General features: G+C 39.6%; 1 protein-coding gene across 6 annotated transcripts in view; it reads right to left on the bottom strand.

Moving 5' to 3' along the window:
- Positions 1-1,685: 1,685 nt before the first annotated feature.
- The window catches only part of WASF3 (WASP family member 3), a 160,216-nt gene continuing 136,215 nt past the window's right edge, over positions 1,686-25,686 (bottom strand). For 5 of the 6 annotated variants that reach the window (XM_045844873.1, XM_045844874.1, XM_045844875.1 and 2 more), the window contains 7 exons: positions 23,384-23,518; positions 21,309-21,462; positions 18,329-18,446; positions 13,046-13,221; positions 8,661-8,927; positions 6,955-7,322; positions 1,686-4,899 (listed from right to left, as the gene is read on the bottom strand). In XM_045844873.1, coding sequence (XP_045700829.1) covers positions 4,742-4,899; positions 6,955-7,322; positions 8,661-8,927; positions 13,046-13,221; positions 18,329-18,446; positions 21,309-21,462; positions 23,384-23,518 — 1,376 coding nt within the window. In that variant the 3' untranslated portion in view covers positions 1,686-4,741. Of the gene's footprint in view, positions 4,900-6,954; positions 7,323-8,660; positions 8,928-9,719; positions 9,887-13,045; positions 13,222-18,328; positions 18,447-21,308; positions 21,463-23,383; positions 23,519-25,686 lie in introns of all 6 variants that reach the window. The other variant, XM_045844878.1, reaches the window with a different exon arrangement.

Raw genomic sequence — 25,686 nt, 5'->3', positions numbered from 1 at the left:
AGAATATGAAGCAACATTGCTGGTATGTGTGAAATATTGCAGCCACTTTGCAAAAACTGGCAGTTTCTTAAAAACTAAAAAAATAGCCCTGGCTGGTGGGGCTCAGTGAATTCAGTGCCGGTCTGCAAACCGAAAGGTTGCTGGTCCGATCCCCAGTCAGGGCACATACCTGGGTTGCAGGCCAGGTCCCCAGTTGTGGGTGTGTGAGAGACAATTCATGTTTCTCTCCTCTTTCTCCCTCCCTCCCTGCTTGCCTCTCTAAAAATAAATAAATAAAATATATTTAAAATTCTAACTAAAAATATAACTACCCATGACATGGCAATTTCATTCCTATATATATCCAAGATAGGATGAACACAAATGTCCAGAAATTACCTGTATAGGTTTTAACCAAGAGAACAGATGAACCCACTGTAGTATATACTACAATGCGACACTAGTCAGCAATAATAAGGAATAAACAATACATGCAATGATATACGAATGAATTTTAAGAACTATGTCAAAAGAAGCCAGATGCAAACGGATACACACTGTCTTACTCCATACACGTCAAGTTGAAGAACAGGCTAAACTAATCTCTGGGGGGAAAAATCCCAACAGTAGTTGTTCCAGGGACCAGCAGAGGGAGAACAGACTTGGACGGGGTCGAGGGAACATTCTGAGGTTGCAGAAATGTTCCTTGATGGGACTTGTGTTATGAATGTTACCTTGTTAAAGCTCCACTTAATGGTATACTTAAGATGTGTGTATTTTACTAAAAATATTAAGTACAAACAGTGAACTCTAGTTTGTGATATGAATACTTAAGTGCTCAGGGGTGAAGATACGGGAGCTTACTTTGAAATGCAGAAAATACGGTGAATGCTAGGTGGCTAGATGGACAGACATTGGTATATGGGCATTTACTGAACAATTTTCTTGTAGGTTTAAATTTCTCCATAATAAAATGCTGGGGAAGAGGCACAATTATTTACCTAACACTTGAAGGTCAACTGTGAAAACAGGGGGATCCCAGTTGAAAACTGAAGAATGAAGAGACCAAGCTTTGAGACCCAGCAATGCAAGCAGTGGCCAGTTTCCCCACCCTCAACACTAGGAAGCGCTAGCTGAACACTGAGATCCTTTCTAAATATAACATCAGTGCTGCCTAAGGCATGAGGCTGTCAATGCCATCGAATAATCCGTCGGATGCAGATATGGAGAGATTCTCTGTGCATGTGCAGCTGCAGCTGTGGTGACAGCTGCTGGCTCAAAAAGGTCCCTCCCTCCTGAGCGCTGGGGACTGAAGACTTCCACCGCCTCGGTCTCCCATCTCCTGACACTTCCTCTTCCTCACACTTTCCACGTCACCGATCCTTTCGTTCCATTATCACCCACATTGTCCTTTTCACATTAGGGAAAGTAAACGCTGTCGCTGCCATCGAGAAACTCCTTTTCTTACCCTTGGCCCTTCGTTAACTTCTGTTCATTCTTAGGCCTCAGCTTCCCTGGGCCCACAGGCTACCCTGGGCATGTCCCCCGCACCCCCTACTAAAGCACACGTCGAGTCATCTCAGTCGCACTTGTTAGACCAAGTGCTCCAGGAGGGCAGACATGGGCTCGTCCCCTCCCCTGCAGCAGGCGACGGAAGATGACAGTGACGGATGACATTCACAACACTGTCAGAAATAAGCCAAACCTTTTAGGGTTAAAAGTGTCATTTTATTTCGATGTTACTCGTACATAATCTATAGTAAGATATACAAACAGATAAAAATTGTTTAACAGGAGGGTTCTGAATACCGCTTCAGATCCAGTTCACATCAGCGTCGGTGCTACTGCAGGATGACACACACTCGGATCTAGAGACGCAAAGCACCTGTGCTCTGGGGGACATGTCCCCACGTCTTCAACGGATTAAAATGTATCACGTGTTTCAGTTGTAAATTATCACAAAACTTTCACAACCCAGCCATTTGGTACTCAGAAAAGACTCTGATAGTCTACAAATTCACGCAAATAAAAATGTTAATTCTCTACCAGTATACTTTCCACTAAAGAAAAATGTAAGGAAACCAAACCTTAGGGCTTGGTTCAGGGCGAACCGAAGAAAATCACCTCTGTTGTGTCTGTGCTGCTGACGTGTGGCACTGCGTAACGCACCCCTCAGCCTACTCTACGCTACAAAAGAAAGTTTATAAGATATTAAAGTAAAATACACATGGGGAAAGACTGGGGACAATTTAAAATAACCTTACGATAATACATGACTACTTTAAAATGTAAAATTCATAGGTATGAAATATGCTTTTAAATGCTTTTCTCTACTTGTTTTGGTAAATACTTTTTGAAAAATGAAAGCTGAAAATTCAAAATAATCATTCTTTTCATATAATACCATATTAGAAAAAGTCTGAACTTAAATTTTAGAATCAATCAAATTTGTTGAGAAAAATACTGCAAAAAATAATCAGAATCGAATTTTGTCTTTTTCCATTCTTTTAGATGCTACAGGAAACAGCTCAGGGTACAGGGTGTTTCACTAGTCTGGAAATCAAGCTAAAAAATAACCTGTTGATTAAATTACAGGAAGAAAACTAATAACTCATAGGCTTATGAATATTCATGAATAAAGTGCCACTGATTTTATGGCAATAAGATATAAATAGAAGAAAGCTGACACAGACAGCAGCTTCATGTGCTCGCTCCATCCTGAGAACAGAAGGGACGTGAGGAACAAAGGAACATCGCCGACACGAGCCCCAGAACTGCAGGCCACTCCTAACCCAGAAGTAACACAAACACAAAGCACTGTTACTAGTAACGGCAAAATATTGTTATAAAGACAAAATAAAACTAAACGTGATAAAACCCCAAGAATAATGCCAAGAGAGTAGGCCTCTACATTAAAAAAAACAGGAGAGAAATTTAAAGGTTCATTAATGACTACTACTGATTATACTGAACCAAATTACAGTGACAGCCAAGTGGTGACTAGCTCCAAGAAACGGGAACTCCAGAAGCAGGTGCCACACAGCCGGTACGGCTGAAGAGACTCGACAACCTGGTATAATCATGGCCTTGGAGAGGAGATACAGATGTGAGGCTTTTCAGAGTTTCAAAATCTATGTGACTAAACCCAACGTACAGGCTTAATTGATGACCACAACAAGCCAAGCCAGTGTCCACTCAGGGACACACAGACATGCTGGGGGGACGGGGTGGGGGGTTCATTTCCTCAGAGGAACTCATTAACATAACTCTGTTACAGTCCTGTTTATTTTACATTCCTACCACTGACCCAAACTCGCCCACACAACTCTGTCTTTAGCTTAAGATTCCTTCATCATGACGGAGTATCACTGGTACCTGCTGTCTGTGTGAAATACTGGGCCTACATAAGAACTCCTTAGTAAGTAAAGTGTCTTAGTGTATTTGTGCAGTCCTATTTATAATCAAAGCCTCGGGTGCTGTTTATTCGAGAAAAGCAGTTATCCTTCACTCAAAATTACAAAATATAAGCTCTCATTCATGAGCTTCCCCACGTCTGCCTTCACCAGGAATATGAACCCCACGGATCTCCGCATTACCGTGTGGGAAGAGTAGAGGAAGGGCAAAGGTGAAAGGAAGGCAATCGGCTACAACTACAGGTCTAATCTAATTTGAGGTACTTGTTAACACGTAATGTGCTGATGACAGTCTGAGAAAAGAGAACCGTGTGCTTCTAGGACAGAGCGAAGGCCCCGCTCCGGGGATGGATCCCTAATCTAAAGGGTTGGCAACAGCTACACTCACCTGCGCCGAGGCTTCAAGTTCAGACCGTGTGGAGCCAGGTGCTGTCTGGAGCACGCAGGGAGCTCAGAACTCTAACCAGCCCCGCTCAGGACAGGGCCTCCGGGAAGGCAGGTCCGCTTCGCAAGCAGAGCCCACACCTGGCAGCTCTGCCCGGCTCCGCCCGCGGCTCCCAGACCATTTGCCCTGCTCTGCGGGGCTGGTGCCCAAGCTAAGGGGAAAAGGACCCTGTTCCGCATTTTCATTACTACTGAGCTGTTTACCGCTTACAGAAATCGTCAACAAGCATTGACTAAATGAATACCCATTGGGAATTCTGCCTGGAAAGGGCCCTTCCAATTTCACATTTTGTAAGAGCGTGCAAAGGCAGTGACATTATTCAACAGAACATTCAAATTCACGGAGTCTACCACGCCAAGAAAACGAAAGCAGAAGCATTGGATTCTCCTTACTTATTAAATCTTTCTCTCTAGAACCAGTTTTGGAGACACACACACACACACAAAGCTGAAACAGTATCACGTACTGATAGGAAGACGTCACTCTGACGCACAGTCATAGACCTTACCGAGGCCTAACGCCAAGCAGCTCCACAAACACACAGCAAGTCTGCAGGATTACAAGGTACGAGTAAACCCAAACTGCACTAAACACTTGCGTAACCAAGGAAAAGGAAGCTAGCTGCTGTTTTCAGGACAATGCGATAGTTACAGCGTGTTCCTCGTGTGCAGCACGATTTGCTATGTTCAGTGGCACTTAAGTATTACACAGTAAATGCTTAAGGAACCCAGAATTTTTGGATGTGCAAAAGCAGTATCACGTTATTAATACAAAAGTTGCTAAGCTACAGGATTATAATACCACTATTTGGGTGTTGAGAACACTTAAAATTTTCAATACACCTCCCACACACGGCCTCCCGGCTGGCCACCAGCCCGGGCCCCGGGCCGCCCCGCCAACCACCTCAGTCAGACCAGTCGTTCTCATCAAACTCGGAGTCGTCGTCGGAGTCGCTGTACTCCACGGCGATGCGCCGGGACAGGATCGTGGCCACGTCGTTCCCCACCGGCTCACGCTTGGCCTCTTGTTCACGCTGCTCCTGCACCTTTTTCAGCTGAATTCCTAAAGACACAATCCATGGTTTAGATTTAAATCCTTTTACTTGCTCCGAATTAAAAGAAAATAAACTAAAGTAAGTCTACTTCACTGTCTTTTTTTCCTACTGACACTAAGAATAAAAACAGTTTCGAAAATCTGAAGCGAGAGAGGCTTGGAAAATAAGACATTTCATGACCAAAATAAGTAATGGGCACTCAAAGTCATAATATTTTTCACAGCAAAGTGAGGTGTTGAAATATAAAACAATGATAACTTCAGGGCACATGAACAACACGAAAGAAGATTCTAGAGCTGGTAGCCACTGGGCCGCAGGCGGCTGTGAAGGAAGCCGACAGTGGTGAGTGGCTACCACACTGAACCGTGTAGACTCAACATTTCTCTCATTACAGAACAGTTTCCTGCACAGGCTGGACGGCTCTTGGCTAACCTACAAAGGTAACTGAGAAACATCTGTTTCAACAATTATTATTGAAATGGGTGTAAAATCCAAACATCTACTCTCTTACCTAGTAAGTAACAAAGTGGGTTATTTTCTTTTTGAAACCATTTCTGACTTACACAGTAGCTGTAAGAGTAGTATTAAAATGTTCCCATATGACCTGCATGTCCAGATTCCCCAAGTGATAACTTGATCACACTTGTACGATCTCTAACATTGTTATTAATATACACATGGACACTTTTTCTGGACGATTTGAGAATAAGGAGTATGTAATTTGGTACTTTGCCCTTTGCCCCTAAAATATTTCATGTGAGATTCTCAAAACAACAATGATCAAATTCAGACTATTAGCAAAAATACAATACCACCATCCAGTCCACAAATTTTACTTAAATTCTGACAACAAACCTATTATAACAAATGAAAAGTAGTTTCCACCGAAGTTGGGATCCATTACAGATCACCTATCACATCAGTTGACAAGTTTCATTAATGTTTCTTTATCTGGGCAGTTCTTGGGGTTTTATGACCTTCACATTTTGCAGAATGTCCTCAATTTGGGCTCATCAGAGGTTTTCTCACGAGCAGACCCTCAGGCATAGATAGCTAGCTGTACGTATCACTCTTACCGGGCAGGGCTCGCAGCTGTTGAAAATCAAGATGCTGTCCTATTATGACTCCAAATTTGTTCTCAATAAGGTATTAAAAAACTCTGGGACTTTTTTTCTTAACAAAATCAACATGTGTCCATGACATTCCAGACAGACGAGAACACTGGGGTCTGGAGGCAGGTGTGTGGGCCGCACCCAGGCCTGGCTCGCGGGTGCTCCGGCACAGAGCAGAGGCAGCCACGTCCCCGCCGTCCCGTGGAGGACGCCACTGCCGCTACAGCCAGGCTCCCTCAGGCCCTGCCAGCCTGAAACAACTGAACTGTGGCCAACAGACTGTGCAGCTCCTCGATGTATGAGAAGCTTTCAGATTTATTCCACATCCTGTTGTTGACCCTCAACCAACTGGGGCTGTGACCGGGGGGAGAGAATAAATGGTGGGAAGCAGATGTTCAGCGCAGGGTTCTAAAGGGAGGCACATGGGCGACGGGCCAGGCTCCCAACTCTGATCTGCCCAGAGATGCTCTACTTCTCCGTTTCATGTTCTGCAGGTCCAGTATAGGACTTCCACCCGACACAAGAGTTTTGCAGCTATATAAATGTTGAAAACTACTGGCTTAGCACACAAGCTAAAAATATGAAAAGTCTAGGATATATCTTAGATATTAAAAAAAACAGAATCATTAATATGACCTCATTTTGTTTCATTTATACTTTTACCCTAAGAGTAGAACGCAGAGAAAAGAGTCGATTAATTAATAATCATTTATATTATTTGTTTCTAGTCAAATAAAGCTTTCCTGAACCCTTCAGTTCTTTATCATTATGTGTTTACTTTGCTGGCAAAAACACATCTATTATTTTTCAAAATATCAAATAAAGCTCCTTTAACCATATTCTAAAAAACAATCTAGCGTAGGGAGTAGCCATTGGAAGATTAGGATATAGCTGGTTGGAGACATAAATCTCTTTCTGAGTGGAAGATGGCGCATTTGGGGACTCACTTACCCATTCGAATAGCAGCAAGAAGATCACTGCGAGCATCGCTTACGGGTGGTTGTGCAGTTTCTTGTCTCTTTGCCTCAGCTACTGGAGGGCCATGCATGGGGGAAGATGAGAGAGAAGAGCCTGCACCAGGAGGGCCTGGCGGGGGAGGCGGGGGGCCCGGGGGTGGTGGGGCTGTGACCACCAGCCCTGTGGAGGGTGGATGAGGAGGTGCTGGGTAGGAGGACCCAGCTGATGCCGGGAAGGAGGGCTGCATGGGAATCTGGAGCGGACTGACGAAGGCAGTTTGTGCTGAAGGGATCATGGGGGGCGGTGGGGGAGGAGGTGGTCCTGAGGGGCTGTAATATTCGATGATCTGGGCTGGGAGCATCCTAATGAGAGAGGAAACACAAAATCATTAAAGCAGCAACCGAGGTCACATGTGAGGTTCTGACATGCCTAATGGAAAGGCCTCCCCCAAACACAACACATATTGTCATTTGGGTTTAAAACCCCGCAGGGGCCAATATCTGCCCTTTGGGTCAGTTATTTTCACCGGTCTACATTATTCCCTGTGATGGAATTCACGATCATCCACTAAAATGCATCCAAGGGATAACCACTCAGAAAGTAACTTTCTGTGAAATACTAGAATAAAATACACAAATGTATCCTTTAAACTGAGCATCTCGAAAGAAGGGGGCTCACAAACTTGTCTTATAAGGGTTCTGTGGCCAATCGGATTTGGAAAATTCTGTGTTTTATATCTCATCTCCGTGGAAATTCTCCAAACCCACAATGAACATCAGAATATCAAAAGCTTTAAAAAGTTCTACAGCCAATAATTCTGCTGAATTCCATTTAGTCAATGGTTTTCTAACACAACTGGACCCCAGCTCTTCTTTCTGCCTGACACCTACAGCCTCAGAACAAACTTTGGGAGTCCTGACTTAGTAAGAACCAGCGATGGGAAAGAGCCAGGACTGGGAGGTCAGGGAGGGAGGAGGGCTCTGAAAGCTGAGGGACGTACATCGAGAAAGTGACACACGCTGCTCTGCACTGAAGAATACACTGCTAATGGAAACACACATCCAACTTTCCAGGGCAGTGACTCTGAGGGGTGACTCTCTCAGATTAGGGTTGAACCAGAGAACAAGAGGGCGAGGATAGCCCATCAAAATACAGGTGGGGGCTTGAGTTACTAAACATGTGAACGTGAGGATCTTCCTAGGGGTGTTTGAATTTTCCCCATATGACAGAAAACAAGGTGGCAGAATGAAGACTGGGGAGCACCATGCAGCCACGTGTGAGAAGTGACGCAGGGGTGCTATCTGTGTAGTGCTCCCACTTGTGGCACGAATTCTCTGTGGTTCACCCAGGGTGTGTGGAGAAGTCTGGGGCCTGGGGCAGGTGCACAAAATCAGAGCTCCACCCTTCATCAATGCCTCAGCTTAACAACCCACTCAAACATACATGAGCATGTGTATTGAGGGAGTGTACACGAATACAGGCACACACCTGAGAATTACCTGGAATTAAAAAAAGGGAAGTAACATGACACTGCATTTTTAAACATAATTTGTCATAAGCAATAATATCTATATGTGGTCATTCTGGGCTGCATTCTGTCCTCTAAAATATGATTATTCAATTAAAATTCTCATACCACACATAGCAAGATTTCATTGCAATGAGGAGCAGCAATTTGAGTCCAAGGAATACAGAATTACCCGTAGTCTGCTGGAGCCATAGGTGCTGAGGCTTGGGGCCCCTCTGCAGCCTGTGGTGGGGGTGGTGGAGGCGGCTGCTGAGGCCTATTCAGGGCCATGTGCCTCGCCGAGGCAGAGGGAGGTCGGTACTCATGCTCGGGGGCCTGGCTAGCTGGCCCATGTGGTGGCGCGTCACCCGCCGAGTAGGAAGGGGTGACGGGCTGTGGGTGAAGAGAATGGTTGGGCGTGGCCGGATAAGAGTAATCTGTGACATCTGACGCATGAGACCTGATGTTCAAGAAAAGGGTGGGAGAAATTTAAGTTAAAAAGATTTCCCCTAACAGGCATAAGCATATATTTGAATAGTAACATTGCCAGTGCACTGAAATCACACATCCTTCACTGTCAACTAGGTCTAGGCCCACAAGAGCTTCCAAGCAACAATGTGATGACCACTTCAGCAGCGGGCTGTGTGTTAACATGGATTCAGATTCACAGCTTCGGAGTAAGTCAGACAGATCAGCAAGCAGGAAACAGCAGAGCCCCATTTCACAGTATTTCAGCACACATTTTTGTCAGAGAGAAGGTTACAAGACAAGTTCCATTTAATTTAAAGACAGCATGGAAGACAGAGGACTTCAGGGGCCATGAAACTGATAGCACCTCATTAGAAATTACAAAATGGCAGGTAAACTGGATAAATATTAACAGCAAGAACAGAAAAGGAAATCAAGAATGCGGTACAGTAAAGTGCAGTTTTCTTAAACAGAAGAAATTTATTTAGCCAAGAAAGAAAGAACATGGTGGAGCATGGAAGGGCCTTCCTTTTTCTCTGAATGCACAGTTACAGGTGAAACTCTGGAAGAAACTGAGACCGCGTATTAGTTGACAGAGCTCAGACGGACGCTGGCCAGGCCCTCGTGTGCATTGCCGCACAGCGCCGTGGCGTTAGTAACGGACATTTGTGCTCCTGGCCGGTTACAGGACACGTGGTCAGTATGGGGGCTGCACATCCCCTCCTGACAGCCAAAGCGGGGTGGGCAGCCTGAGGCTGGCAATCCAAAAAGCAAAATGACAAACCCTCTGGGCGTTCTGTCCTCTTTCGTGCTCCCTGCCTGTTCCAGTGTCCTTGCGTCACTCATAAACTCAATGCCCATTTTCCTCCTCTCCCACTCTTCTTTTCTCGTTCTGACTTTTCTCACATGTGTGTGCTGGCTTCGGGCAGGACTCAGCTTGTGTTTCTCTCTCTGAAGGAAACAGGCAGACACACGTGGGGATGGGGAGGCGCAGGGGAGACACCGGCTGAGCTTCGATCTCAGAATTCAGGCAGTAGCTTCCCTAAACTGGAGCATTGAAGGGTATAGCAAAGCTCTCTACACGACAAAAGACTGCTTCCTTTTTTCTTCTTTTCTTCCCTAATTGCAGTATAATAATAACTAATAACTCACATTTTTTATGCCCTAATTGCAGTATAAATTCTGTATTATGGTATGCTTATATCTTTTGAACTATGCAAACTACTGGCAAATAAGTTAAAAAATATATTTAATGGGGGAAAGAACCTGAGCTATATTCAGATTTAGCCTATTTTTATAGTGGAAATAAACACCTAAAACTCTGGAGGCACTGGTGACGTGTGCTTGACTATGTGTGTGTGGCTATGTTACAGGATGTGTGTGCGACTTTGTAAAGGAAGCAGTCATCTAGAAAAATACAGAGTTCTTCTCAGATGAGGAGCCAAAAATTGTAACTATTCTGGAATAATTTAGCATTATCCTTATAAAATAGCTTTGTGACTTGAGTTGAAAGGAGCCAATAAAGAGGTGGATAACCAGATGGATGAGTGAGTAAAAGAACAGGCAGTGAATGTCTGAATTTGAAAACTACAGCAGGAGAGTGTGGAAGGCAGGACTTGGGGGAAGGGTGAGCAGGACAGGGAACTGACCACGTGAAGTGAAGGCTTACCTACAGGGGGGCCCCAGCAGGCTGGAGGAGAGGTGAGGAGTGCAGAGACTCTAGGAGACAAAGACCTCCATGTAGGAAGGTAAAAATCAGCCACAGAGACACTACGCCGATGTGAACGTGAGTGGGGTGGTCCTGTAACTATCTGTTACAGGGAAGAGCACTGGTAAGAATGAGATGATTTGGAAACAGGAAGAATATAAGGAGGGGGCTCAGTGGGAAAACCCAATGACTGCCCCAGGTGTTTGTGGGCAGACAGGTGGGCAGAGTAACACGGGGTCCTGAACAGGATGAGGACAGCACAAGGACAGCTGGATGTGGAGGTCGCACAGCTCCCAAATAACGGTGAAAGGGAGCAGTGGGCATTTAATCAACTCTTATCCTACATTTATACTTAGAATCACACCTTTCCTGACAAGCTATAGAGAGAGCAAAAATGCAGAAATTTATTGTTAGTTTATGTGAACTGGGTTAGGATATATTACTTACATGAGCGGCTTTATTATGTGTAAGCCATGAAACTTAATATTCAAATTTCTCCCAGTTATCCTAATACATCCATTAAAAACCATGGTTCCAAATAACACTCCAAATATAAAAAATAAAAAAAGCAAAAGATAAAAAATATAGGGCATGATTTCAATTTTGTAAAGAAAAAACATACCTATATGGAAAAAAGACCAAGGATAAAACATACACTAAAATGCAAACAGCAGTGTCTCTGGATAATAGGATTTCAGATAATATTTTGTTTTGTGCAATTTCCAAATATAAAAAATTGATTTTACTTTATAATAAGGAAAAGTGATATACTTTGGTAAAATAAAAAGTTTCTAATTAATTTAAGGGATGTAATCCAAGTACAATGATTAATTATAATCTATTTATCTGGTACAAGTATTTCATGAGAGGCCATGAAAAACAGTACAAGACAAAAGCAAATTGTAAAGAAACAAAACTGATAATTCCATTTGATTTTTGGAAAAATAAGCAAAGATATATCTAAGAAAACAGATACAAAGGCAGAATGCTAAATCATCTGAGTGCACACCAATTTTAGACTCAGCATGGGGCAATGTTATGTCAGATATTGGAATATGAATCAACCATTCAACTGAGGGATTAAAAAAATCAGTTTTCCATCTGTACATATTGAAATAAAAGAGTACATATGGAGTGTTATAAAATAAAGTATATGTTCTGCATGAGTAAACAATACAACTGAATTAGCTCAAAAATACAAAACGCAAATTGACATACTGGGAGCTATCAAGTTTAAATGTTCCTCTCCACCCAAAGAACTACGAGCAGAACTGAATCATCATTCTTGCTGTTGACAGAAATAAATTGACATAAAGATTCAAACTTGAGACTAGGGCTCAATTAAGGTCCAAAAATTCTCTAATATTTTGCAGAAAACCCCCTACACAGAAGAATTACCTAGAACTGGCCTCATACCCAACCAATGACTTGCAGCCCTTCTGAGGCAGGAATGTTTACGGGTCCTGAAACACCCAGACTCTAGGCAGCTTCAGCATGCGGAGTCCGGGCTAAACACTGAGGTTGTGAAAACAAGACTGATCTAAAAAGGACACAGATCTAAGGCCAGGTCCAGGGAGTTGCTGTTTTTGAAACCTCCTTCAATCACATGAGAATTCTCTGTTCAAATTTTTAAATGCTGATGGAAGACGTGGAGCAATTCTACAAATACAAGACAACTTTACAAGAGCAGAATAGGAAAGTAAACCGCAAGTTAAAATCAACTAGTTAGTTCCTGTTGTTCACTGATTCCCTTCTGTGACAAATGTGACTTATTGACCACATCACTCATGCCTGTAAGAAATATTTTTACTTAATTGTTAACATGCTTTAAAGTAAACACCAACAGAATTCTTCTCCTGGAATCAGAGTATGTAAGATTAGTGAACTAAAGAAATAAATACCTCTTTTGTTCATCACTTTTTAAAAGGTTATGAAAAAGAACAATGAAGTTTTTCCTTAATCACATCAATTACTACCTACCAATCATTTTTTTATATCAAGTAGCCAAGAAAAATCAATATTCCAAGCCAAACAATAAGACAAAGAATTAAGTGATTTAAAATAAAAATGTAAGTCACTGGAGGCCATTAAGCCCAAATTCAGAATCCATGTTAAAACACTACATATCTAGGTTAACTAATAAACTAAGTCAGAGATATGAAAAATCATACAACAAAGTAAACTTTACAATGTTATGTTGTAAAGTAAATTAAAACCACTTTAAAGTATTTCCAATTCAAATACATGCACGCACACACACACACACACACACACACACACACACAATTTTTAAGGAAAGATTTGAAACATACAGTGGCCATATAAACGCCAAAGCTACTGGTCATTTCCAGGTAATAGTAAAACTGAGCGCTGCTCAGAGGCATTACCACACACGCACACACCTAGTATCCGGGGACAGGGATCCCTCGGAAGATGCTCCATGGTACACACTCTGAGACAACCTGTTGTCGGGTCTGAGCTCTTTGTCATACGCCATCATATTCCACTCCTGGCGCCTGTTCCTGGCTTTTCTAACCTTTTTCACCTCACGGGTGGTGCCATCTATACGCTTTTGCTCCTGAGGTCCAGGAAAAGAAAGCAAGCATGCCAAGACAGAAGGGAAAGGAAAACAGTTAAACAGTTATAATGCTCCAGGAACAACACTGGTGTGCAGACAAGAGAGAGTCCCCTTCCCATCACTCTAATATTAGAAAATTCTAACACAGCCACACTCTTACCCAATACAAAGTACCAATACCTAACTACTTAACCCAAATAAATAAAAATTACTCTGCTGCAACTACCAGAATTTCTTACGGTCAGTTTTAGTAAATAATTCTTGCCTTACTAGGCTTTTAGCTTGTTTTAAATGCGCCATATCTTTTAGATCTATATTGTACAGATGAAATGTCTGATGACACCCTAGAGAAATCACTTCCCACTCCTATGTAATTCTGACTGGCTTGTTAACATGCAATCATCTTTCAAAAATAATTTAAAATGTTCTATTTTCAGTTTCTAAAAGAAATACTCAAGCTAGTCCTGCAATAAACTGAACCCAAACAAAAACAAAGTAAGAACTTACCTCCCCATACAAAGACTCATTCTTGCTCCAGTTCTACTTTGCCAGCAAAAAATGTATCCAATAAATACTTGGGTCTTACATAGGTGCTTCTTTAAAGGTGAGAACAATTATTTCTATGTGTGTTTATATGTTTTTCCTGCTTCCCTCATAATATTTTATGATCTCTAAGGACAAAAACTATGTGCCTTTAAGACCTACACTCCTCTTACAGTCTCTCCACATGTGGTTTTACCCAGAGTGCACACTCAATCATCAAATCCAGGTAAGCTTATGGGGTTTACTATATCCCAGCCCATGGCAGGCAGTGATGATAAAAAGGACAAATAACAACAACAAAAAGACAGGTGTCTGTCTTTATGGAGCTTGCAGTCCAGTGGGGGAGACAACACCATTAAAGAAATAAATGTGTAATTATAAAATGTGGTGAAACAGCCCTGGCTGATGCGGCTCAGTGGATTGAGTTACTGCCTGTGAACCCAAGGGTCACTGGTTCGATTCCCAGTCATGGTACATGCCTGGCTTGTGGGCCAGGTCCCCAGTTGGGGGCATGCAAGAGGCAATGGATGGATGTTTCTCTCCCTCTCTCCTTTCTCTCTCCTTTCCCCCTTCCTCTGAAAATAAATAAATAAAAATTTAAAAATGTGGTAATACACAAATGCATCATGTGTAGAATGCCATCTACTCTGGAAGTCAGGGACAGCATCCAGGAGTGAGTGAAAGGCAAGATCTATATAGAGTGGGCATTAATTCCGCAAAGAAGCTCGAGTCCAAATGCATGCCAAGGGGGGACAGAGTATGCGAGGACTCTGAAGAGCAGGAAAAGTATCACATTAGGAGAAATAAAAGAAGGTGAGTGGTGAATGGCCCCCAAGATCAGAAAAATAGGCAAGACCTTAAAGGCTACGTTAAAAATGTTGTTCTTCTAGTCCTGTCTGGGTAGTTCAGTTGATTAGAGCATCATCCCCATACGCCAAGGTTGCAGGCTCAATCCTCAGTCAGGGCACATACAAGAATCAATTAGTGAATGAATAAATAAGCAGAACAACAAATAGATGTTTCTCTTTCTCTAAAATTAATACATTAAGAAAAAAATTTTTAAATATTGTTCTTTATCCCAAGAGCAATGGGAAACCACTGAACAGTAAGATGGGAGGGGTTGACATACTGAAGAGGAAGAGGCATCTGAAAAGACCTCTCTATGTAGTGGAGAACAGACTGGGGGGAAAGGTAGAGACACCAGGAAGAAAGCTACTCAGGAGGCCTAGTAGAGAGGATGGTAGGTGACTCAGGGTGACAGTGAAGACAATGACTGGACTGTTTTCAGAGGAATTAAGGAGGCGCAGACTATGTATTGGCTAAGAATGTGTAAATATGAAGTTCACAGAAAATATATAAAGAGTTAGTAAAAATGAAAAGATATATAATGCATATTAGTAGGAAGAGGGCTCATCAAAAAAAAAAATACATATCCAGACAGGAGGAAGCCTGTTAAGAGTATAAACTGGTTTGGTGTTTCAAGAGTCAGGGGCAATATGATGATATCTTTCAAAATTTAACTCACATTTGGCTTCTAGAAATTTACTCCAAAGAAATATCTGCATATGTGTACAGGGATACCTGCTATAGTATTGTAATAGCAACAATTAGAAACAACCTAAATATTCATTAATACAGTAATGAACAGTTTATGACACATCATACTTTGGAATACTACACGACTATTAAAAAGAATGAAGTATATCTCCAGTTATGTCAAGTAATGTGTATACTTGTGTGTGTGTGTGTATTAGTTATACGTAGTACATTTCTATGTATGTAAAAATTCTTTGTGAAATGTGTATGCATGTATTTATGATGCCTGAAAATAAAAAAACTCAATCTAAAAATATGCATGCCAAACTGCTAAATGTTAATATAGTTAGTTATGCCAAGGGGAAGGGAGACACCCCCAATTTTCTAAACTAATGTATTTACTTTAGTGTAATTTGAGCATTTTTACAACCAGTATCTATTGTCTGTATACTTTTAAAAACTAAAATAACAACAACAAAAGAAATAAAAGGAGGGAGATTTCAATGGATTCTAGCATACATCCTAATTAAATTAACTATATTTCCCCCTTACTTTAAGAGATGTTTGTTGGCATATTTAGGGATTAAGTGTTATAACAACAGTCTTTGTAACAGTTCAGCCTCCAAGTTTACCCACCAACATGTACACACCATGCACACACAGGGAACCACGTATGACAAAGTGTTAGCAGTGACACAGCCATACTTTAACCACACTGACCGACATCCAAATCCCTAGAAGAAGCCAAAGCTGTTTCTTAGCCCAGAATGATCTTTGCTACTTCTACTTAGCAGGCTCCTCAGTTCTGAAGCACCCCGCCTCCTCCAGCACCCCTCTCACCTACACATGAGCACACAGGCACCCACACACTGACTGATCTCAGTGAAGGACACCCCTGAGACACTGTCCTTGACACTCCACTTCCTTCCACTGTCCTCCCCCTCCCTGTCATCTTACCCACAACGCGCCAACTCCTTCAAAACACTCACCAGCACTGTAACTGCATACTTAAAAACTACATATTTGAGTAATTTTTTAAATGTTTTTAAACTATGAAAGTAAGGAAACAAAGTTCAAAAACAATGGAATTCTCATTTCCAAATTTTCTAAACTCATTTTTTCTTCAGACAGACTAGTCAGTTCCAAATTGAAAGTGACATGCTTTTCAGAAACCCTGGAGCATTTCCAGAACAAAGGATATCTTGCAGCCTCATTTTCTGATCCTACATAGAGCAGATCTGCATTAAAATTTCTGAATTTCTTTCCCTCTTTATGAGTTCCAGGGGGCTGTGTGATTGTTTAATGTTTGTTTTCCCTATTCCACTGCAATCTCCACGAGGGTGATAATCCTACCATTTGCACCACTGTTTATCTAGCATTTAAAGGCATTTACAAAAATAATCATTAAATAAATGAATGAATAAGAAATTCTTATTAGAATTTTATGTGTTTGAAGAATGTGCAAGACTGCCAAGGAAATGACAACTAACTGTGATGGCACAATTATCATATGTAGGTAAGACTGTCTTCCCCTAAAGAACACTGGTGAAAAAATTATAAATATTTTCATCAAAAGTTATCACTGAGAAAGAGAAACCTAGATGGTAATTCAAAAGGCAGGCACATTTTAAAGGAAACTGATCTTTAGTCCTGGTGTTTTGCTCTGTTACTACCGAGAGGTGTGGCCATCAAGACCAATATGACTTTCTTTAGTATCTGTTTCTTCTCTGTTCCAGAGAATGGGATCTTCCTTTTCTTCACTTGACCACTTTGTAGATTTTAGGTTGTGTACTCCTCCACTTGAATGAATACTCAGTAACTCTTCCAAGATTTCCCATTTAATCTCCCCAACCCAGGAGCAGAAGAGGAGAGGATGACTAAGCCTTTGGAATCCTCTCCTAGAATTCAGTAACACCTTGTACTTACAGTTCGTAAATTATTTTTATGTTCCCTATCTTAAATCCTGTTCTCAAATTTAAAATTATCTTCCATCCCAAACTGTCACCCCTACCAAGCAATATATCTAAATGCCTCAAAATCGTAAGACTGAGAACCCACGAAAGGTAAGCAGTTCTCTTAACTAAAGCACTCTAATACTCGTCAAGTGAACCAGGTGGTCGTATTTTAAAAACATGGCTTACATAGGAAAAGGCAAATATTAGCCTTTAGAGAATTAACTCTTCTCAGTGCTTAAATCTAATTTCTGGGCCCAAAAGGACATCAAATCAGAAGCCCCTACACCTGAGCAGAGCAAGCTTGTCTCTCCCAGAGTGTTTACAATGCAGGTGTGCTTCTCAACCTTCAGACTTGCAACGATCTTGCCTACCACTACCCACTAAAGGAATCTCATTTCCTGTAAACACCATCCGCTGCACTTGCAGATCACACACACCTTCAATCTAGTATGAACAGCTCATCAAAGCATTAATTACAGCTAGGTGGCAACCCAACAATGAAGAAAGCTTTAAAATGATGAAAGCAGATAATTATTTCTGATATGGAGTGTTGACTGCTTTTGAAATCTAAGCAGAAGAAGAGTTCTAAAACATGGCCCTTGCTGTTGTGGTTCAGTGAATTCAGAGTCAGCCTGTGAACCAAAGGGTCACTGGTTCAAGTCCCAGTCAGGACACATGCCTGGGATGTGGGCCAGGTCCCTAGTAGGGGGCACACAAGAGTCAACCATACATTGATGCTTTCCTCCCTTTCTCCCCCCTTCTCCTCTCTAAAAATAAATAAATAAAATCTTTTTAAAAAGTTTTAAAACATGGTTACAAACAAAAGTGAAATTTCAGCCACTACTTTTGTGAAAGCAAAGCAAGTGTCAGAGAACAAATCAAGAGAATTTATTGAAAAACAGTATTACTGTGTTAGACTAACTTGTATCTTCACATAAATAATATAATCTCTAAAAACGTTCATCACTAAACCCAACATCTCAACCACTCAAGTAAAGAATTTACTGATTTCTTTCTACACAAGAATCCATTTACACATTTATATGCACATTTCCTTTACAGGAATTATTTACCTTTTGTCGCCTTTTCTCTTTCCTTTTGTCTTCTGTGTCCTGTAGCATTTTTTCTTTCCAGAGGTCAAAGAAATAGGAAGGATCAGTATAGAACTTCAGTCCATCCTTTTTATCATCTCTGTAAATCAAGGTATTACAAGTCAGAAAAAAAAGGTTGATAGGTATCTACATTAAGACAATTCACTTTTAACTCATGAGATTGTAACATCTGCAGGAGGCATTTTAACTGTCTTAGGTATTAAGTTTCTCAGGTTTCCTTACTTGAAACAAATATCAGCAACTTTTTCCAGAATAATCAGGTAAAAAGTACTCTTGTAAATTTGGATTTAAGTATAGAAAAGTGCTCCTAAAAATCAAGATATGGCTCATAAACAGAAATATTAAATGCCTCAATTATTTTAGGAAATCTTCTGTTTATTCCCAAAGGGGGCTATACACAGAAACAGATGGATTCTTTACTTATACACACAGTTACTTCCATTCTGGAGTGTCAATGTCTGAGGACAAAGATTAGTAATACACTATCCCTTTTTCTCAACCAGGTTTGTCCAATATCTAAAAATTCATTTAGAAAAAAAGCAAAATATTGTGACTAAGACGACCAATTTTGAAATATTTTTAAAGTGGAAGTAACCCGCAAAGAAAATTCACTTGCAGCCATTTCATTTTTAAGTAGTGCTACAATTACTAGCGTCTAGAGAATATTTCAAGTCTTTATATAAGATAATCATTTATCATAAAACCAGTAAAAATGCAGCAACATGAGTCCAAAGTTGTAATGTAAATCAATAGTAAATCTCAAAATAATCATGATATTAAGTAAATACTTATTGTATTAATGCTTTAAAAACTAAAGAGAAAGAGGAGGAAGAGGAAGCAGAAGAGGAAGAGGAAGAAAAGCAGCTGCTAAGTGAATTATTCTAGGGGTAAAACCCATCTGTCCTTGATGCCCCTGTTATGCCACGTTCTGGCACACTCCTCATCAAATAATAAAAGCATAGTTCCCATGAGGGTTGTTCTGGTCACTGTCTCTGAAAATCACCAACAAACCAGTGCTTTTCACTCTATACTTAATCTCAGATTACTTAAAATCCTGCCTTTTCCCCCCAAAATCCCTAATTGATAAGCACCTGAATTCCATTAATAACCATTATTCCATTATTATAAATAATAATTAATTGATAAGCACAGGTTCCATTAATAACATTATTGTGAAAAAATGTATTTGTTTCCCTAAATACTAGGCCTCCAATATAGGTGAAGATATAGAAAATCTGAGCCTGAACTTGCTGCAAAATTTAAGATGTATAAAATTCATGTTAAAAAATGGAACTAATACTTAAATGAGGGCAGAAACTCACATGAGCTAACAAATGTTAACTTTGACATAAAAACAGCAGAAACGTCCTGTTTATAGCAACTGAACACCTGGTTTTTCAGTCACATTGCACTGCTCATATATTAACTGTGTCGTGAGCATCATACTCAAGTTCAAATGCAAAAGTTTGTGCTTTACATATACAAAATATTGCTGTATTAACAAAAAGTAGATTTAAACAGGCACTGCTATTCTTAAACACATTATTAGAAAATCAGACATTTTTATTTTTAATAAAACTGAATACACATACACAATATATATGAGGTAATTCTTCATGAAATTAAAAAATTTAAATCACCACATATATTTCAGGTTGATCTTGATTAGTCAAGTATAAGTGTTAGTTGAGTTTTCTGGGGTTTTTTCCTTCAGAGCAGAATATTTAGTGAAGCGTTTTACAAAAACTTCAGTAAGCAAGCCCTCATGGCTCCCAGTGCCTAAGTAAAACTGAAGTTGTTGACAAGCAAAATCGTAAGTTAAAACATCAGGCTTACAATAACACTATTTACATATATCATTCATTTTAAATAAGTGTGCTAACACCTCCATAAAAGTATACTCGTTCCTTAGTAAACTGTGGCATCTTGGCCCCCCTTTATCAGCGTCTCTGTGGGCTCACCCACATTTTTGGGAGAACATTTCTGTCCCTGCTGAAAGGATGGGGTGTAGTCTGAACTGCTGCTTTACCAGCAGAGCTGTAGGTCCAAACATGGACTCTTAGACCAAGATGAGGGACAGGAATTCAGACCAAGAAAAACTCCAGGCACCCCCTGGAGAAGACTGATGGCCCATGAAGGCAGTAATTCGGAAAGAGGCAGGAATATCACCCACAGGGCAGACCCTGAGGGCAGTGAGGACACCTCCCTACCACCGTCTGCTCATCAGAGGCTGAAGGACTGTGCTCCACAGGGTAAAAAGATGGACAAGGGACTCGATGTGCAATGAGAAAGCACGGGACAAAGGGAGACAGGAAAGAAAGTGACAGAAAATATGGGAAGAAAGAAAGAAGTGATGTAGTGGGGGAGTAGCACAGGTGTTATAAAAAAGCATTTTTTAGTTTCTTAATGTTAATTTTTTGCACTTATTTATTTTTCATTCTTTTTCTTGGAAGTCTGGTTTCAATAATGTGTCCTACCATTTTACAACAACAGAAAGTTAATATGTTGATTCTATTTCCACTCTTAAAAACCCCTAATGCTGCAGAATAATTTTCTGAATTAAATAACAAATGTCTCTGCAGGGCTGAAATGCTAAGACAGTTATTTTGCTTCATTATAACTCAATTACGCATTTCCTTTAAAAGTGACTTTGAATATGAGGAACAACGTAAGCATACACAATATTCTTATGTACCATGCTCATTTCTACTTAAGATGTCTACATTTAAAAGCTAAAATTAGAACTCAAACTTTTCTTGGTAAGTTTATTTATATTCTGAAATACTAAAACTTTAACAATTCTGCACCAATGACTCATTTCTTTGTCTATAATACTGCAATTCTTATTTTTGAAGTTTGAAAGATACTTTCACAACACTGTCTGTCACCCTCTTCCACCTTATCTGTGCTGAAAAGGCCCTGGGAACACACGGAGCCTTACCTGTATGGTGTCAGAATATTCAGGGGAGGTGGTTTATCGCTCTGGTTGTAGATGTCCGCAACAGGGTTAGGAATGCTGTTCTTCGAAACCACCTGCTGGTCTTGGACTGTGGAGCTTTTGAAAGCTTTTTTCATGTTGATATCCTGTAGTGACACTATTTAGAGAAAAGTCCCCCAAGTTGAGTAATATGAAAATATTTTAGCTGTTTAGAAACAAATATACTTTAAGTCACAATCATAACATCTCCTAGAATAACCAAATATTTTTTTATTTTTTATTTAAAAACATGCTGAAGTAGCCTGTGCATTCCTTCCCTCTTACAAACCACAGTTATTTCTATGAAGTCAAGTCATGTCTTTCTTCGTTTGTACCAATCTAATTATTTCATTAAACCTAATATTAGGGGATCATTATTTATTTGAAAACACAGAAATATAGTTATGACTATAACATCATGTAAATACATAGATCTGGGCATCCTGGGGGGTAGAGAGGACATGTGAACAGTTAGTACTAGTTTAATTATAATATATGTAGGAAAGATTTCTGCAAAAAATAAAAAAAAATTGCTGAAACAGGCATTCAGTTCTTCTGACACTATCACTCAAGAGACACAACAAAGTTTTTCAACATATAGTCCTAGAAATTAAGTATCATGATACGAAACTATACTAAAGAGTGAGAAAATCAGGGCTAATTATATTTATTTCTTGTGATTGTACAAATGTTACATCTCATGTATTAAGTCATCTGAATTTGACACAAGCTTTCTAAGGTGAGCAAACTGGTCCCTTAATCCACTTGACCAATGGAACTGAGACTCAGGAGGTACTGTAAAATCTCATGAAATTTAACCTACAGGTTAACCTTTTCCAGCATAAGGTTTATCACAAGCATTTCAATTGCAAGGGGGAGAAATACTGAAAGAAGATAAAATATTTAAAAATCACTTTGATACTAATTTGAAAAGTGAATGATTTACTTAAGATGTCAAAATTCCTTCTCTAAATAAGCCAAGTAGCTATTAACATTTTAGTTTTTAAAAATAAAAAGGTAAATTTAAAAAATCATACTAAAAAGAGCATGCCTTTAGTTCCCCCATTATTGTTGAAAGAATCAGTAAGAATGTTTATAATGGATATTAAACTTTCAATGTTCTTCATTTTTGTTAAATTTCTAATTCATTGGTTTAATCCTGACCTTTGAAAAAAATGTTAAATGAGGGATGAAGTCCATAAATAACCACATTAAAAAAATAAAATCTTCACCTTTTACTAATACAACTATTATAGGTCTAGTAGAAAAATTAGATGCTAGGATCATTTTAATGCACTAAGAGAAACTGTAACTTTCATTATATAAAAGTAAAAATAATTTTTAATCTGAACATTTTTCTCAAAGTCAACATGAAACGGCATTTCTTATACCTTTTTTACAGATTTTTTTTCCAGTCTAATCTCAATCCTTCATTCAAAAGATACAGAAAGTGAAAATTTAAAAAAGGAATTGTGTTTTAATTGTGTTGAGACTGCCACCATTTCAGGATGTATCATCAAAATGATTAGAGTTAACTATACAGAGTTTGCTCATATTAACACTATTTAAAGACCTGGAAGCCTAAGGGGTTTCAATCAATGCTATTTCTGAGACGTTCAATCACAGAGATTATTTACAGGCATCAACCCTAACAAGAATATGGGGGATAAGCCTTCATTCTGTCACACTCTGTATATATAATCTTCCCTCTTAGTTGGACCATATTTCTGGATTGATTCTGTAATTTTTAGGTAAGAAATATATTTAAAATAACCTCCAATAACCTAAATTAGGGCTTCTAATACTGACTGCATTCAAAGAATCCTCTAAAACAAATACGTACTTCTTTTTTAAAGAGAGTATGACATATCATAAACAAGATATCTTGTAATCATAAATTAACCTCACTATTGTTCTAGCAAAAGACAAGATGAAAAATCAGCATATTACCCCAAGGAAAAAAGCAGTAATTGCCCTGCAATCAATTACTACTCTCTTGTCAAGATCACTTCTGGCTCATGCATTCAGCAATTACCTACCCTCTTCCACTGTTGAATCCAGTTGGGTAACTTTGACAGCAAGGCGATCGATTCTGTCTTGAAGAGAATTTGCTCTGATGTAAAAGTTGTTAGCCTCATTAAACAGCTCACCAAATATGTCTTCAGCATGTTTGCCTATAGGAGAAAATGAATGGAGGGAGCCATCTGTTAAGAACTGCTGAGGCAGCCGGCACACATTCTCACCAACGCTGATCACTGTCAACACGTGGGATTTTGTGCAAATGATTATGAAAATAGAGTGTCATAGTCAAGGGCCTTGAGAAGTTTTGAAAATTTATTAGAGTTGTTCGCACATAACTGAAATTTACCCAAAGCTGTAGACTTTTAAAACACCCCAGGGAGTATAGAATTTTTATTTAATTGCTACATGAGCTAGCATGCAAGTTGTTTCCATTAAATTAAATTTCTTTGGAAAAAAAATTACTCTCATTTTGCATGCTTTATGTATAAAGAGAATTTCAGGACCTAAACTTTCCTTTTATTTCCAAGGATAATTCAATAAATCATGTTGGTTTCTAAATTTAGGATTTTATCTTATTCACAGTTAGAAACACTGAATATCTTACATCATGCCTAACCTTTCCCAATGGCATTAAATTGTTGTAATTCATATTTTGAAATCCAGGTATATAGTGCTGCCTCTGGAACTCTCTAAAAGTCAATATTTTGAATTCTGAGTTAAATTTTTCTGTATGGATTACCTCTACATTCCTGTGAGTGCTGGACATGGCTACTTTTCTTAAAGTGTAATTAATACATTTCTGAAAATCTAATAAGCAACATAGGAATCACGTCTATGTTGAATTTCCAAATCCTAATACCATTCCTTTATTCATTCGACAATCCTTCAGTAACTGCGTGCTCTGAATGTACCAGGCACATCTGTATCCTATCTCCTCTGACAGGGATACCATTTTTTAAGATAAACTTTCTTTTTAAGACTAGGTGCACAGCAAAAGTGAGCAGAAAGCACCGAGTTTCTCCATATCCCTGCTCCCACACATGTACAGCCTCCCCCGTTACCAACACCCAGCATGAGAGCGGAACATTTATTATAACTGACGAACCCACAAGGACACATCATCATCACCCAAAGTCCAGTTTACATTAGGGTTCACTCTCGGCGTCGTACATTCCATAGATTTTGACTTACATATAATTGTGTGTACCTACATTTATAGTATCATACAGAATCGTTTCACTGCCCTAAAAGTCCTCTGTGCTCCAACTATCCATCCTCCACGCAACCTCTGGCAACCACTGATCTTTTTACTGTCTCCATAGTTTTCTCTTTTTTCAAATGCCATATAGTTGGAACCATACAATATATAGCTTTTTTAAGTTGGCTTATATCACTTAACATTATGCATTTAAGGTTCTTCCATGTTTTTTTCATGGCTTGAAGTTCATTTCTTTTTGTCACTGAATAACATCCCACTGTCTAAATGTATTACAGTGCATGTATCCATTTAGATATTGATGGACATCTTGATTAGTTCCAGTGTTTCGTAATTATGAATAAACATTTTGGGGCAGAATTTTGTGTGAACATAAATTTTCAACTCATTTGGGTAAATAACAAGCAGTATGATTGCTAGATTGTACGGTAAGAGTATGTGTAGTTTCATAAGGGGTCAAACTGTCTTCAAAAGTGGCTGTGCCATTTTGCACCAGCAATGAGTGAGAGTTCCTGTTGCCCCACATCCTCACCTGCACTTGGTGTTGTCAGTGTTCTGGATTTAGCTACTCTAATAGATGTGTAGTGGTATCTCTCTTTAATTTGCATTTCTGTCATGACATATGATGTGGACCATCATATGCTTAGTTGCCACCAATGTATCTTCTGTCGTGGGTGTCTGTTTAGGTCGTTTCCCCATTTTTTAAAATTTCCCCATTAGTTTTCTTATTGTTAACTTTTAAGAGTTCCTTGTATAATATGGTTACCAGTCCTTCATCATATTGTCTTTTGAAAATATTTTCTCCCAGTCTGTGGACTTGTGTTCTTTTTCTCTTGACCGTATCTTTTATAGAGAAGTTTTTAGTTTCAGTGAAATCTAGCTTACCAACTATTTATTTCATTTGTCAGGCCTTTGGTGTTATATCTAAAAAATCATAACCATAAGTCACCTAGACTTTCTCCTATGTTCTCATCTAGTTCTAGAGTTTTATATTTAAGTCTATGACCCATTTTGAGTTAATTCTTATGAAAGGTGTAAGGTCTTTGTTAGAACCTATCATTTCTTTTTATTTGCATATTCTATCAATTTATCACTCAAATGAAA

The sequence above is a fragment of the Phyllostomus hastatus genome, unplaced genomic scaffold (assembly GCF_019186645.2).
Source record: "Phyllostomus hastatus isolate PE091 unplaced genomic scaffold, TTU_PhHast_1.1 phas_contig_41, whole genome shotgun sequence".
Lineage (NCBI taxonomy): Eukaryota > Metazoa > Chordata > Mammalia > Chiroptera > Phyllostomidae > Phyllostomus > Phyllostomus hastatus.
This window is presented reverse-complemented; position numbering and strand designations above follow the sequence as displayed.